At 46.5% G+C, this 15,337-nt stretch overlaps 1 protein-coding gene across 2 annotated transcripts in view; it reads right to left on the reverse strand.

Moving 5' to 3' along the window:
• PLCB1 (phospholipase C beta 1) overlaps positions 1 to 10,193 on the reverse strand; it is a 455,632-nt gene extending 445,439 nt beyond the window's left edge. For both annotated transcript variants that reach the window (XM_083431904.1, XM_083431905.1), the window contains exon 1: positions 9,710 to 10,193. In XM_083431904.1, the coding sequence (XP_083288030.1) occupies positions 9,710 to 10,141 (432 nt within the window). In that variant the 5' untranslated portion in view covers positions 10,142 to 10,193. The remainder of the gene's footprint in view (positions 1 to 9,709) is intronic.
• Between the last annotated feature and the right edge of the window lie 5,144 nt (positions 10,194 to 15,337).

A 15,337-nucleotide genomic window follows, 5' to 3' on the forward strand; every position in this document is an offset into this window, starting at 1 on the left:
TACCTCAGGTTAAGAACTTAATTTGTTCTGGAGGTCCGTTCTTAACCTGAGGTACCACTTTAGCTAATGGGGCCTCCTGCTGCAGCTGCGCCACCACCTGAAGCAAAGTTCTTAACGTGAGGTACTATTTCTGGGTTAGCGGAGTCTGTAACCTGAAGCATCCGTAACCTGAAGCGCCTGTAACTCGAGGTACCACTGTAGTTATAATTTGTGGGTAGCCATCTGATCTTAATTTGATTTTAATCCAATTTTAAGATGTATTTCAGTCGATTGCTGATTTTTATGTCTTAATGTATTATATATTTTGATGTTAGCCACCCTGAGCCCGGTTCTGGCTGGGGAAGGCGGGTTATAAATAAAAAATCATTATTATTGTTGTTGTTGTTATTCTCAAATGCAGAATTTTAGGGAGCAGGTGCTGAGAAGGACCTTTGCCCAAAACTTTAGCAAGCTGCTGCTGCTGCTAGCTAGCTAGAGTGGACAATACATTGGGTTAAAGATGAATCAGTGGTCCAGCTCAGCATATAGCAGCTGTATAGGTTCATAAGAAAAGCAAGGCATAGTCGAGATATTCAGATCCCTTGAAACTGAAAATGTAACACATGTTCTTTCTGCACAGCACTGCTATTCATGGCGGTATTTAATTCTGAACAGGCAAGCTGCACTCTGAGCAACATCGCCTTTTCATGCCATTTTCAGGAAATCGGCAAGGAACATTTCTCATGTCGCATAATGGCTTTTCGTGTCGCCTTCTCTCCACCAGAACTGTGCTGTAATAATATGTGGGAGACTGTGCCCTCTTGTTAACAGATGGAGCGAGCAGCTAGCTACATACAACCAGCTCCTATGCACTGCCACTTCAGCTCTTTTCCCTGGTGGGACAGAGCTCCACACAGAGACGGGAAGAGAGTGAAAGCAACTCTGCCTGTGGAGGAAAAGCACAGGGGCATCTTTAAGTTGTTGCTGTTGTTTAGTCATTTAGTCGTGTCTGACTCTTCATGACCCCGTGGACCAGAGCATGCCAGGCACTCCTGTCTTCCACTGCCTCCCGCAGTTTGGTCAAACTCATGCTGATAGCTTCGAGAACACTATCCAACCATCTCGTCCTCTGTCGTCCCCTTCTCCTTGTGCCCTCAATCTTCCCCAACATCAGGGTCTTTTCCAGGGAGTCTTCTCTTCTCATGAGGTGGCCAAAGTATTGGAGCCTCAGCTTCATGATCTGTCCTTCCAGTGAGCACTCAGGGCTGGTTTCCTTCAGAATGGAGAGGTTTGTTCTTCTTGCAATCCATAGGACTCTCAAGAGTCTCCTCCAGCACCATAATCCAAAGGCATCAATTCTTTAGCGATCAGCCTTCTTTATGGTCCAGCTCTCACTTCCATACATCAGTACTGGGGAAACCGTAGCTTTTACTATACGGACCTTTGTTGGCAAGGTGATGTCTCTACTTTTTAAGATGCTGTCTAGGTTTGTCATTGCTTTAAGGGGAGGCTAAACCCCATCAGGGCACAACTTTGCAACAGAAGTCTAGGGCCTCACTCTGCAGAATGAGCAGGAGGTCCCCCAAAAACATAAGGGCCAGCATACCACATTGCAAAAGTAAGCATAGGAGCCAACTCCTAAGGTCTGAGGTCCCTTCGCCAACCCATAAAATATTTTAGGGGGTCGCCCCCCCCCCCCCCAAGTTGATGAACATTGCCATTCAAATGGTGTGTGTGCTCCATGTCTTGTGGTCGATTGTGCAAGGCAGTGGTTACCTGGGCTCCCCAGTACTGTATTGAAGTGAACTAACACATGTTATCATCTAAAGGAAGGGGGAGCTATTTTAAGAAAATTAAGGGGCAAGTGGGGCTCGTCAACCAGGGAAGGTAGCCCATCTAGGAGAAGGAAGACTCTGCGCCTAAACTTCTGCTGTCTTGAAGGATATCTTGGACTACTGCATTGAGCTCTACGTGGAGCTACCTTTGAAGGTGACCCGGAAACTGCTATTAATTCAGAATGCGGCAGCTAGACTGATGACTGGGAGTGGCCACCAGGACCATATAACACCTGTCCTGAGAGATCAGCATTGGCTCCCAGTACATTTCTGAGCACAATTCAAAGTGTTGGTGCTGACCTGTAAAGCCCTTAATGGCCTCAGTCCTGTATACCTGAAGGAGCATCTCCACCCCCATTGTTCAGCCCGGACACTGAGATCCAGCGCCAAGGGCCTTCTGGCGATTCCCTCATTGTGAGAAGTGAGGTTACAGGGAACCAGACAGAGGGCCTTCTCGGTAGTGGCGCCCACCTTGTGGAATACCCTCCCATCAGATGTCAAGGAAATAAGCAGCTATCCTATTTTTAAAAGACATCTGAAGGCAGCCCTGTTTAGGGAAGTTTTTAATATTTAATGCTGTCTTGTTTTTAACACTCGATTGGGAGCCGCCCAGAGTGGCTGGGGAAACTCAGCCAGATGTGCGGGGTATAAATAAGAAATTATTATTATAAATTATCATTATTATTATCTTTAGGAGAAGAAAAAGCTAAGGAGGGTACCAAGGTATGGAAAGCCGGTGAGCAGTGACCAGCGTCAGCTCTCTAAAATCTCAGGTAGAGGATTTGTCCAGACCTGCTGTTTGCAAAGCCTTTTGAACTGAGCCTTGGACCTTTGGCATACAAGGGGACTGCACTGAAAATGCAGGGTAGAAACAAGATAAGATAAAAAAAAAACATGCATGCTACAACTGAGCTATGGCTTTCCTACAGCCAACTAGGTGCAGAGGATTCTATAACAGGCACATTTGAAATTGATCATAGGACCCACTCCCTCCCCTTCACTCTCAGGATCTACCAAGATCAGCCAAGTGCAAAATCCTTTTTGCCCTTTGGATGGGATCAAGGAGGCATCAGCAAGGCTACAATACTATCCCACTTACTCCAGTGGACTTTGTGGGAATTGTTTCTAAGTCAACAGTGTTACTAAACAATGCATAAAATTGTGCTGCAAACACGGCTTATCACTCGGTAGGGCGATGAGGGCTTTGAGCGCATTAGCAGTGGCTTATTCAAGCACAGCAATTAGTCAATTTATATTTATTCAGCTGGGATTTGTGCTTGCACTATTAAGAATAAACTTTAAAGTAGCTTTTTTTCCTTTTTTTTAAAAAAAATGTTATTGCTGCGTCCTGCACTAACAAAAGCAGGGGTCAGCAACCTTTTTCAGCCATGGGCCGGTCCACAATCCCTCAGACCATGTGGTGGGCCGGACTATATTTTGGAAAAAAATATGAATGAATTCCTATGCCCCACAAATAACCCAGAGATGCATTTTAAATAAAAGCACACATTCTACTCATGTAAAAACACGCTGATTCCCGGACCGTTCGCAGGCCGGATTGAGAAGGCGATTGGGCCAGATCCGGCCCCCGGGACTTAGCTTGCCTACCCCTGAACTAAAGCTTCCAAAGGCAGCCTCATGTAAAGGGCATTTAGCCTTTCCCAATAGCAAAGGCTCTCCAAAGGTGCTATAAAGGGATTACATCCCAAAATGTTGTCTCATTTCAGTTTTGCATCTTACCTGGGCGGCTCAGGAGTAGTTAAAGGTTACATTTTTTTGCCAGCTGAGCTCACAACTTTCCCAGAACCTGCCCATTAATCAGATGGGATTATCCCTCGCGCATTCCTATTCTGCTTTGGAAGCACTTAAGCTGCAGTGGCATGGCAAGGATACTTTCCATCCTGCTTTGGTGTACCTGCTTCTGCAGTTCATCAACTTGAAATCTGAAGGCTGGATCAACAGACAGATGTAGAGGGGTGGGGAAAGAGGGGCAGGCGTACACTGGGGGTGGCAGAGATTGGCATAAAGGATCCTATACAGTGTTTTATCTCCATTGGACTTTAATACAATTTCGGACTGAACGGACATCAGAATCCAGACATGTCTCACATCTGGATTACAACAGATCCAGTGGGCCCAATTTGATGTAGCTCCCAAAAGATTTTCCACATCCCAGGACATGGACTCTTGAGTGTTGTAGACTCAGATATATAAGCTAGGCACCAAATGGCTCCTTAAACCAAGGTTGCAGTCGCCAAAAGGGAATGTCTAGTTGCCGTTTTCTAAACCACTGAGCCACTTGGGCTTGCCGATCAGAAGGTCAGCGGTTCAAATCCCCATGACTGGGTGAGCTCCCATTGCTCTGTCCCAGCTTCTGCCAACCTAGCAGTTCTAAAACACGCTAGTGCAAGTAGATAGATAGGTACCACTGCAGCGGGAAGGTAAACGGCGTTTCCATGTGCTCTGGTTTCCGTCATAGTGTCCTGTTGCGCCAGAAGCGATTTAGTCATGCTGGCCACATGACCCAGAAAGCTGTCTGTGGCCAAACACCAGCTCCCTCGGCCTGAAAGCGAGGTGAGCACCGCAATCCCATAGTCACTTATGACTGGACTTAACTATCCAGGGGTCCTTTACCTTTACGGCAGCTCTAAAGTCGTATTTTTCAAATGATGGACTGAATGTAATAGACGCCCAGTTAAACATCTGGTTAGTTCAGATGACAAACTTGAGCTAGGTTAAGAACTTAAGGGGAGGGGAGGACTTAAGCGGCAGCTGAGAGGTAGTTAAAGTAGTTAAGGGGAGGAAATTACTGGATCCAGGGACTGCCCACATATATATTGGCCTATTCTGACCGATTTTTCTTAATGGTGACTGCTCCTGCTCAGGCTGCACAGAGAAAGCATTTTGGCTCCTGAAATTCATTCTGATTGTGCAGATGAAATATAACAAGATAGAATTCTACAGGACGTGTTGCTAGTGTGTGGAAACAGTCAAGGTCCAATGATTTCCAGGCATGCACCTCCAGGTGGTGATGTCAGGTGCCAGGATGGCACTCGGACATCTTTACTCGGGCCGCCCAATAACTATTAAATTATTATTATTGGTCGCAAGTGGCCAACAGCCAGGTGCAAAATGCTCCTGGCACCTGGCTAATTTCAAACACTGCACTCTTCATGCACACCAATATGTTGTCTCTTGGTACTAAGGTCCAGACTAGCAAAGCCAGAGAGATCTGCAATTGAATCTTCCAATGTATTTTATTTGGGTTGAAGTTGCAGAATAGTGGGATTTAAACTTTGCATTCAAACCACTCTATTAGGTGTTGCTATTAGAGCACTTCCAAGAAAGAGTTTACAGTGGTACCTCAGGTTACATACGCTTCAGGTTACATATGCTTCAGGTTACAGACTCCGCTAACCCAGAAATAGTGCTTCAAGTTAAGAACTTTGCTTCAGGATGAGAACAGAAATCATGCTCCGGCGGCACGGCAGCAGCAGGAGGCCCCATTAGCTAAAGTGGTGCTGCAGGTTAAGAACAGTTTCAGGTTAAGAACGGACCTCCAGAATGAATTAAGTACTTAACCCGAGGTACCACTGTAATGTGGACTTAGTGACTACTCGTGCGTGCAAGCTTTGTGTGTTGTCACCTGCATCCCAATGCCACCTTGTATTATTTTCCCATTTGATCCAGATTCCATGGAAAAGTTCAAATAAAAACTCAGAAACAGTAAATCCAGATTAAAGGGAGGGAGGTGGAAATGGGACAGCATTTTGATGAGAAAGACAATAAAGAAACCCCCCAAAAACCAAGCATCACCAAGTTCGCAGCAACCTGCTGTGTGAAAGCACCCTCAGCCACATAGGGCAAAAATAGGGCAAGATTTGTTTCCACTGTTTTCACAGTTCGTAGTAGCTACGGGATGTTGAATGGGAGCAGAGGAGAGAGAGAAAGGAATTAAACTGTCCCCACCTGTCCCCCATGGCCGCTTTCGGAACAGACATCAGATCTGATCACAGAACTGTCACATCTAGTTGGCCTTAGGATTAGAATGAGAGACATGCAGCATACACTGCTTGGTTTTATTTATTTGTGACCTTAGGGCTAACTGTGGTTCTAGTTCCCAGGACCAGTTCTATACAAAGCTCTTTAACTTTCAGAGAGGTCAGAGTTTGCTCATTGCTGTTCGAAGCATAGCAACACTTCCAGCACTTGACATAAACACACAGCTTTTTCACCGCTTGATGTCGATGCCAAGAGCGTAGACAGAACGAGAGGAGGTAATTTCAGGCATGGTCTTTTAAACCCTCTTTTCAAAGAACACGTCGTCTGTGACCTGCCTGACATATCTGAAGCCAGCACTGATGGAACAGCTGCCTGCAAACATTTTGAAAACTCAGCCACAGAAGACGCTGATCTAACTTTACCCGCAGGTGCTCCCGCAGTTTGTCGCAGCTGCTATTAGTGACACAGATTATTTAGGACATTGTTGCACATATAGGAAAGGAGGTCAGTGACCACTGGTCTGTCTAGCCCAATATCGCCACACTGACTGGCAACAACTTCCCAAGTTTTCAGATATTCCCCCCTTGCGGTGTCAGGGAATGGACAAGGCAGATGCTCTCCCACTGAACTGCAGCCGTTCTCCAAATCAGTTGGTATAACCAAGGGCACCTTCACTATTTAGGGTTGGACTAGATGACCCCCAACTCTACAATTGTTTGATTTAATAAGAGGTGCTTGCCTTGTAATCCTGTTCTTTGCCTCCCTTTGGTATCCAATGCATGAGCACTGGTTTTTCCTTAGTGAAGGAAATGCAGAAATGTCTTTGACCCTGACTTCTACCAAAACATGCCTTCATTGCACCATATTGCCAGTTTTTAACCAACATTTGCTCCTCTGACGCCATACACCGAAAAGCCAACGTGTGTTCGGAAATGCTTGGCACCTCATTTTGTCTCTGCTGCCTTCCAGATGTTTAGGACAACTCCCATCATCCTTGACGATGCTGGCTGGGGATGATGAGAGCTGGAAGTCCCAACAACATCAGAAGGGCACCAGATTAGGGAAGGCTGCTGCAGACTAAAAGAGAAATTCTTGTGATTAAATTCATCAAGACCTGGCTGGGCAACTTAAAACCAACAATCTTATCCCCTTTAAAGCAACATTTCAATAGCAGCCAAGTTAATTGTACTGCAACCCAATTATACGCTAGATGGGCACTGACATGCATTCCTTCCTCACTAGGAGGAAGACAATTGCTCTTAAACATCTTCCTCATGAAAAGTTGTGTCTTCTGAACCCATAAAGTGGATTATAAATGGACTGTTTCACAGGTCACCAGCAATTCTGCTCAGAATCCAGATCTTGCAGTGTTTCTGATAAGCTGTTCTCAGCCAGTTGCATGTTTGGGCATCTAAGCATTTAATTTTTAAGGCTTATTGAAACGCCAGCTCTCCCTCAATTCAGTTTGCTACACTTAAAATACCCGTTAGGGTCACAAACAAGTCCCGTATCCTCCCCAGTTGAAAGGGCTTATCAGTGCTAAAGCCCCAACGGAAACACTTTTTATCTTAAGCTGTTTAACCACTGCCTGTGCCTGACTGCTCCATTAGACTATATGTCGACATCAAGACCAGAGATATGGAAATAAAGGACGATTGGAACTGCCACTCTTCATTTTAAAAAACAAGCTTCAGCTTCACAGCATCTTTCCTTCTATGTGAGAAAGAATATTTTTGCTATTCTCTGCATCCAGCAAAACCCACTCCAACTAGTGTCCACTGCAACAGGAAATGAGAAACAAAAATAACATAACCTGTTAACTTAAACAATGCAACCTGTTGACATAGCCTATTAGCTTAAATTCAGGTAGAAGTGGAAAGAACTTCTCTTTCTTTTTCTGCCTTAGGATCTCCACTTACAAATCCAAATAGCACAGGGGGAATCCAAGTTCAAGAGAGAGCACAGCAAGGAATAAACCAAGCCAGCTTCTCTATAAAGCGATGCACAGAGAAGTCTTGTTAGCAATTATGTTAGCAAATTAGTTTTCCAGGTTTCATGTTTTTATTTTTTTATGGCCAAGTACTCAGTAATGTGAGCCCCCACCTGCCGAGATACAGTCTAGGTGCAGGTGGAATACCTGTGAGAACAAGACCACAGTGTACTCTTGCTTGTTCCTATGCCTATCAAAACAAGGGTCACGCCAGAAGGGGGAAGAGGTGTCACTTTGTAAATAACTGCTTGTTACTTGAGCCAGTGATGCTCTCACCACATGCGCCAATTTCTGCCCTCAACACTAACAAAGCCAGAAGGTAAGATGCAAAAACACCATGCCCCATAACAAAACAACTTCACTTTATAACCTTTGCCTTAAAAGGCAAATTGTGGAATGCAAAGAAGCAAAAATAAACTAGATTCTAAATACGTAGAACTGTACTGTCAAACCTATTACCACCTTCTCTCTCTGCCTCCCATGTCCTCAGTTATCTGTTTTAGAGTGCAAGCTTTCTGGGCAACGAAGGGCTTCCTACTTTTGCCTATGGAAATCTGTAACGCTCAATTTACCAATGTCACTGTATGCACCCATAAGAAGTAGTTATATGACAGCAAAAACTATGAGGACCTGAGAAAGTGAGTGAAGACTAGTTTACGGAGAGGTTTCTGCATCTAAACAGGGCACTAAAGAGTGCAAAAAACAAAAGATCAAGTAGCAAACTTTCTTTAAAAAATAATAGTATCCAGTTCTAAGTTCCACTTAGAAACACGGCAGGGGGGTGGACCAGACACTACAATTCTATTATTATTTTCCCTTCAAAAACTCTCTCTGTATGTGTGCACACTAGGCTATGCACATACACAAAAAAGCTGTGCCCCTTTCTTCTCAACGCAAGCACCAAACTGCTTGTCTAAATCCACATCAATGCATTTGAGTTGCTTGTTGCCAAGGGTAACTCGTTGGGAACCAATGCTCTTCCAATGTTTCGCCACAGAAAAATCAGACCGGCTCCACCTTCCTGCTTCTCTCCCAACTTTAAGGCTGGCAGCACCTGCACTCGCCCATCCCACCCACTCGCAGGACCCTGCATTTGTCAGGATGCTTCGCAACCCATGCGACAGCATTTCTGCTTCTTCATCTCCATGCCATCCATCCAGCCATCCTTTCAGAAAAAGAAATGGCATAACCTAATCCCAACTCCACCACTCCACTTTACAGAGATTTCTGCTTTTTCCCAGAAGCACCAGCAATGGACAATACATAGGGAGAACTTCCAGATCCCCAGTCAAGCCCACTGGTACAAATTCCATTCATGCCCACCTCCCTTGCCTGTAAGTCTTTCCCAGCCCTATGCTCCTTTGGCTGGACTGGCTCACACCTGGAATCGTCGGCATGCAAAGCACTGAATCGTAGAAACATAGATTTGTAGAGTTGGAAGCGACGGCGTGGGTCCTCTGTTCCAACCCGCGGGCGTGCAAGGAGCATGCACAGCATGGGGCTCGAACCCACGACGCTAAGATCAAGCGTCTCCTGCTCTACCGACCGAGCTACCCCAGCATGTATTCTGCTCCGGAGCTAGGGCCACTTGGGAAACCCCCGCGTGCCCAGAAGCAGCTGGAATTTGATCCGATCCCCGATTCTGCGTCTCAGCAGAGCCCATCTCAGACACGTGTTTGTGTGTGACCCAGCCACCGAGCCAGATGAGCACCGCGCGCCCTCGGCGAGGCACCATCCCGCACATGTGGCGAGCCCCCCGGCCGATGCGCTCTGGCCGTTGCGTAATTACGCGTAGCGTTTCCCCCTTCCAACCCGGCACCCTCCATCCATCAAGGTGAGCGGGGAGAGGGAGCGAGGAAGGTCGGGCAAAGGGCGGCCGAGGCGGCGCGCTCCGCAAACTTACATCGTCCCACTTGACGAAGACGGTGCCTTTCTTGAGGCTGGCCGAGACGCGGACCGGCTGCAGTTGGAGAGCGTGCACCCCTGGCTGTGCCCCGGCCATTGGCAGCAGCACATCGAGGCTTCCCAGCGAAGGAAAATGGGAGAGAGAGAGGGCAGGCAGGCAGGCGGAGGAGGAAGAGGAGATGGCAGCCGGGAAAAGCCAGAGCCTGCCGGGATCGCTTGCCTTGCCGGTGGTGAGGAGGAGGAGAGCAGCAGCAGCAGCGCTGCAAAACGCTGCTCGCCAAAGGCAGGGCGAGCCGCACGCGCGCCTACAGCAACGAGCCACCCATTCCGCGGCACATCCTATATAGCGAGCGAGAGACGGAGAGAGGCGCGCGCGCGCGCATACACACACACACACTCCCCCCACACACTGGCTCTTCCCGCTGCTCATGCAAATGCTGCTGCCGCCCTCTCCTTCCTTTCCCGGCTGACTCGTCCCCCAACTTTTCTCCGCGCTCAGGGAGCCTGCGGGAAAAGGAGGCAGGAGGGCAGCGCCATCTGCTGGCCCACGGCGCTGCCTCAGCTAAGGGCGAGCAACCTCTCCGCACCGCTTTATTGTTATTTATTGAATTTTTATACCGCCCTATAGCCGGAGGTCTCAGGGCGGTTCACAGAATAAAACCAACATATAAAACTACAATATAGATAACCAAAGTAAAAACAACAACCCAATAACCCCAAACCACATTTTAAAAGGGCATAGGGAATTAAGATTGCCGGAAGAAATATCCACAACCTCAGATATGCAGATGACACAACCTTGATGGCAGAAAGCAAGGAGGAATTAAAGAACCTTTTAATGAGGGTGAAAGAGAAGAGCGCAAAATATGGTCTGAAGCTCAACATCAAAAAAACCAAGATCATGGCCACTGGTCCCATCACCTCCTGGCAAATAGAAGGGGAAGAAATGGAGGCAGTGAGAGATTTTACTTTCTTGGGCTCCATGATCACTGCAGATGGTGACAGCAACCACAAAATTAAAAGACGCCTGCTCCTTGGGAGAAAGGCAATGGCAAACCTAGACAGCATCTTAAAAAGCAGACACATCACCTTGCCAACAAAGGTCCGTATAGTAAAAGCCATGGTTTTCCCAGTAGTGATGTATGGAAGTGAGAGCTGGACCATAAAGAAGGCTGATCGCTAAAGAATTGATGCTTTTGAATTATGGTGTTGGAGGAGACTCTTGAGAGTCCCATGGACTGCAAGAAGATCAAACCTGTCCATTCTTAAGGAAATCAGCCCTGAGTGCTCACTGGTTTCTATCACAGTGTGACAGTTGCCCCAGAAGCAGTTTAGTCATGCTGGCCTCATGACCCAGAAAGTTGTCTGTGGACAAATGACAGCTCCCTTGGCCTAAAAACAAGATGAGGGCCACAACCCCATAGTCCCCTTTGACTGGCCTTAACTGCCCTGAGGACCTTTACTTTACCTTTTACAGGTGGGGTTGTGAATTACTAGGATAAGTAGGGCACCCAATAAAGCAACCCTAAATTCATCGTATAAGGTTTAAAACTGCTTTGTTATTCTTAAGCAACTAAGTACAGGTTTATTGGCTGGTTGAATTTGTATACATTTGCATATGATTAAAAAAAGTGTTCCAATTTCAGAATATTCATTTATCTGATTTGTAGATGCGGCATAATAATTTCACAGCAGGAAGTTTGAAAGTCTGTCTCTCCATCTCTTGTGTGCGTATGAAGTGGAAGCAATATTATTCGAAGTTGGCATGTCCACCTGTTGCCTTTCCAAATACTTGTATTAAGTAATAGCTAAAGATATTGGTTTTCAACCAGTGTGTCATGGCACCCTAGGGTGACTTGAGGAACGTTCAGGGGTGACCCAGTGGTGGGACCATCCTTTCATTAATTTGCAGCCTGTATCCTCATGCATTCTGGTGTAGTGGTTAAGAGTTGTGGACTCGTAATCTGGTGAACCGGGTTCGATTCCCTGCTCCTCCACATGCAGCTGCTGGGTGACCTTGGGCTAGTCACACTTCTCTGAAGTCTCTCAGCCTCACTCACCTCACAGAGTGTTTGTTGTGGGGAAGGAAGGGAAAGGAGATTGTTAGCCACTTTGAGACTCCTTAGGGTAGTGATAAAGCAGGATATCAAATCCAAACTCCCCCCCCCTCCTCCTCCTCCTCTTCTTCTTCTTCTTCTTCTTCTTCTTTCTCTCCAAGGAATATTCAGGAGAGCTGGTGGCTTTAACTTGCAGCCCATTATCTTCCTGCACCTCTCTGTCTCTGTCTCCTTCTCATTTGCCCATCACCATTGGGCAAATGGTGGTATATACCAGACTTGGCCAAGCGGGTACTCTCCAGAGTCTTTGCAAATCCCATCAGTCACAGCATTAGTGGAGGCTGGTGAGAGCTTTAGTCCAAAACCTCTTAAGGGCACCATATTGGGGAAGGCTGGTAGAGAGCTCTGGAGGAGTGGAATTCACTGGAAGGAATAAAACAAACAGCTGGAAGACAGCGTGGGCACAGCCAGGGAGAGCATAAAAGGGACAAGGAGCTTGTGTTGCATATGGAAGCAGGAGACAAACCAATCAAGGGGATGTCACAGTAACCTGACTCAAAGGATAAATAAAATTAATGGTCCACAATAACCCTACTTAGCACATCTTATACAAGCGAAAGTCAATTTGCATCACTGCAGGAACTGATTAGTGCCCTCACCTGGGCTGTTTCCAAATTGTTGTGTTGCCACCTTCTGCCTGAAAGAAACACATCATTTTTAATCACCAATGTTTGCATCTCAGATAAACTTAGTCTCTGTGGATTGTGGTTCTAAGAGAGGGGAAATACATTATTTTAAAATTTTTCTTTGCATCTTAACCTGAATGCCCATTAATTGGCCTAATCTGCCCAATCTGCTGTTGTGTCCCCCGGCCAAACCCCATGCTCAAGTATCAGAAATGCTTTGAACATCCTACACGTGTTGTTGGCATCCATGCACTGGGAGACAATGAAGGAGTGCATGGTGGGGGTGAAGCCAAACCATTGGAGGGTTACAGCGCCTGCTGTGGCTGTGGAGACTGAAATGGGAGAGACATGTTTTGTTGCAGCTGGGGCAGGTGAGGGCATCTGGCTGTGCTGCTGCAGTTGCACCATGACATTTCTTCTCTCTGTGCTCCTCCCAGCGGTCATTCCTCCATTGGTCATTGCTATAGTTACACAACCTGACTGTCTGTTTCCAGGCACTGTGGTTGTCCACATGGCAGGCTTGGTGTTGTCACATTTGCAGAAATCTTTATAACTCAGAGTTGGTCTGCCGACAGGGCTGGTACCTGAAGCCAGCTCCCTATAGAGTACATTTTGGGGGATCCTTCCATCTTCCATTCCGTGAGCTCACTCCATAGCCTGTGGGATGCAGGTGGTGCTGTGGTCTGAATCACTGAGCCTCTTGGGCTTGCCGATCAGAAGGTCAGCGGTTCGAATCCCCCTGGTGGGGTGAGCTCTCGTTGCTCTGTCCCAGCTCCTGCCAACCTTGCAGTTCGAAAGCACACCAGTGCAAGTTGATAAATAGTTGCCGCTGCAGCAGGAAGGTCAATGGTGTTTCCATGCGCTCTGGTTTCTGTCACAGTGTTCTATTGCGCCAGAAGCGGTTTAGTCATGCTAGCCACATGACCCGGAAAGCTGTCTGTGGACAAATACCAGCTCCCTTGGCCTGAAAGGGAGATGAGCACTGCAACCTCACAATCGCCTTTGACTGGACTTAACCATCCACGGGTCCTTTACGTTTTTTACCTTTACCATAGAGTGTGAGTTAAGCCCAAACTTTCTTTCATTATGCGTTTCCTCCTATAGTTCCTAATAGCCTTGCCTTCCCAGTTGTTGGTATTGGCTTCATTCTATACTATGAAATTGTTCATAGATGAAAACTGAACAGTTAAAGTGTTTAGGAATCAACATTTGCCAACGTGAGACATGGTTCAGAAAAGAAACGTGAAAACTGAGGTTTCATTCTTTTTTGCTTCCGTGACTGGCCGCTGCTTTGAAAGCCAATTTCTTAACAGTTTATTCATTCTCCTTTCAATTTTTTGAACTACTATTCCTTTAAAGTGAACTTCCGTTTCACAAAGCTTCCTATTTCACAACTTCAAAATCAGTATGGATGTTTAGCTCGAAGGCCTTTTATAAAACTTTATCTTGAGATTTTCCCATCAGATTTTTATTTGCTGCCTGAAAGGACACTCTTAAACGTGGCTCTGTTTGTCAGTTAATACTGGTTTTGTAACCTCCACATTCTTGTTTGGGCATTTTCTTACTGAAAATCAGAGGAGGGAGTGTGATCTATTTAATTGCTTCATGAATGTTTACCCCTATCAACATAACATTCAAAACTGAATCCAAAGACAGGGATATTGGCCTGGATCACATGTCAGAATAAGCCAGGGTACAAGCTTACTGTTCTTGTTGTTGTTGTTTAGTCGTTTAGTCGTGTCCGACTCTTCGTGACCCCATGGACCACAGCACGCCAGGCACTCCTGTCTTCCACTGCCTCCCGCAGTTTGGTCAAACTCATGCTGGTAGCTTCAAGAACACTGTCCAACCATCTCGTCCTCTGTCGTCCCCTTCTCCTTGTGCCCTCCATCTTTCCTAAGATCAGGGTCTTTTCCAGGGAGTCTTCTCTTCTCATGAGGTGGCCAAAGTACTGGAGCCTCGGCTTCAGGATCTGTCCTTCCAGTGAGCACTCAGGGCTGATTTTCTTCAGAATGGAACAAGTTTACTATGACTGCAAATCCGAAGGAGGATTTGTGTAAATCACTATTGCGTGGCTCTCTCTTGGTTGGAGCCATACTCACAGTAAGGTAAAGGTAAAGGGATGCCTGACAGTCAGGTCCAGTCGTGGCCGACTCTGGGGTTGCAGTGCTCATCTCGCTTTATTGGCCAAGGGAGCCAGGTTACAGCTTCCGAGTCATGTGGCCAGCATGACTAAGCCGCTTCCGGCAAACCAGAGCAGCACACAGAAATGGTGTTTACCTTCCCACCGGAGCGGTACCTATTTATCTACTTGCACTTTGACGTGCTTTCGAACTGCTAGGTTGGCAGGAGCAGGGACCGAGCAAAGGGAGCTCACTCCGTCGCGGGGATTCAAACCACCGACCTTCTGATCAGCAAGTCCTAGGCTCTGTAGTTTAACCCACAGCGCCACCCATGTCCCTTATACTCACAGTAGACCTATTTAAATCAATGGTACTTGAATTCATTTGATCTGTGTGAGCCTACTCTAAATATGGCTGTCTGGAGCCAAAGCACTATTGCCACATGTACGTTCCATTACTTTGTTATTCTAAAGGAGCCCTACTTTGCGCTCTACAAAACCTTTTCAATTTTGCACCAGGTAGATCTGTTTCTCTTGCGTTGACTGTAATGTCCGATCAATGACCAGGTTAAAGGAGATATTCTGTGTATACCCTACATATTGTATAGTTAAACTTTCTAACTGCAAGCACCATTAAGAAAACTTTAGCTGTGGTCAGCAACGATTGATGAAGCTAACCGGCAGGAAGTAATACCATGTCGTTCCAGTCACCATGCTTGAGATTTGCAGCTTTAGCTTTTATAGTATGGCACATAAACTGA

This window comes from Podarcis tiliguerta (assembly GCF_965153285.1).
Source record: "Podarcis tiliguerta genome assembly, chromosome: 3".
In the NCBI taxonomy this organism is placed as follows: domain Eukaryota; kingdom Metazoa; phylum Chordata; class Lepidosauria; order Squamata; family Lacertidae; genus Podarcis; species Podarcis tiliguerta.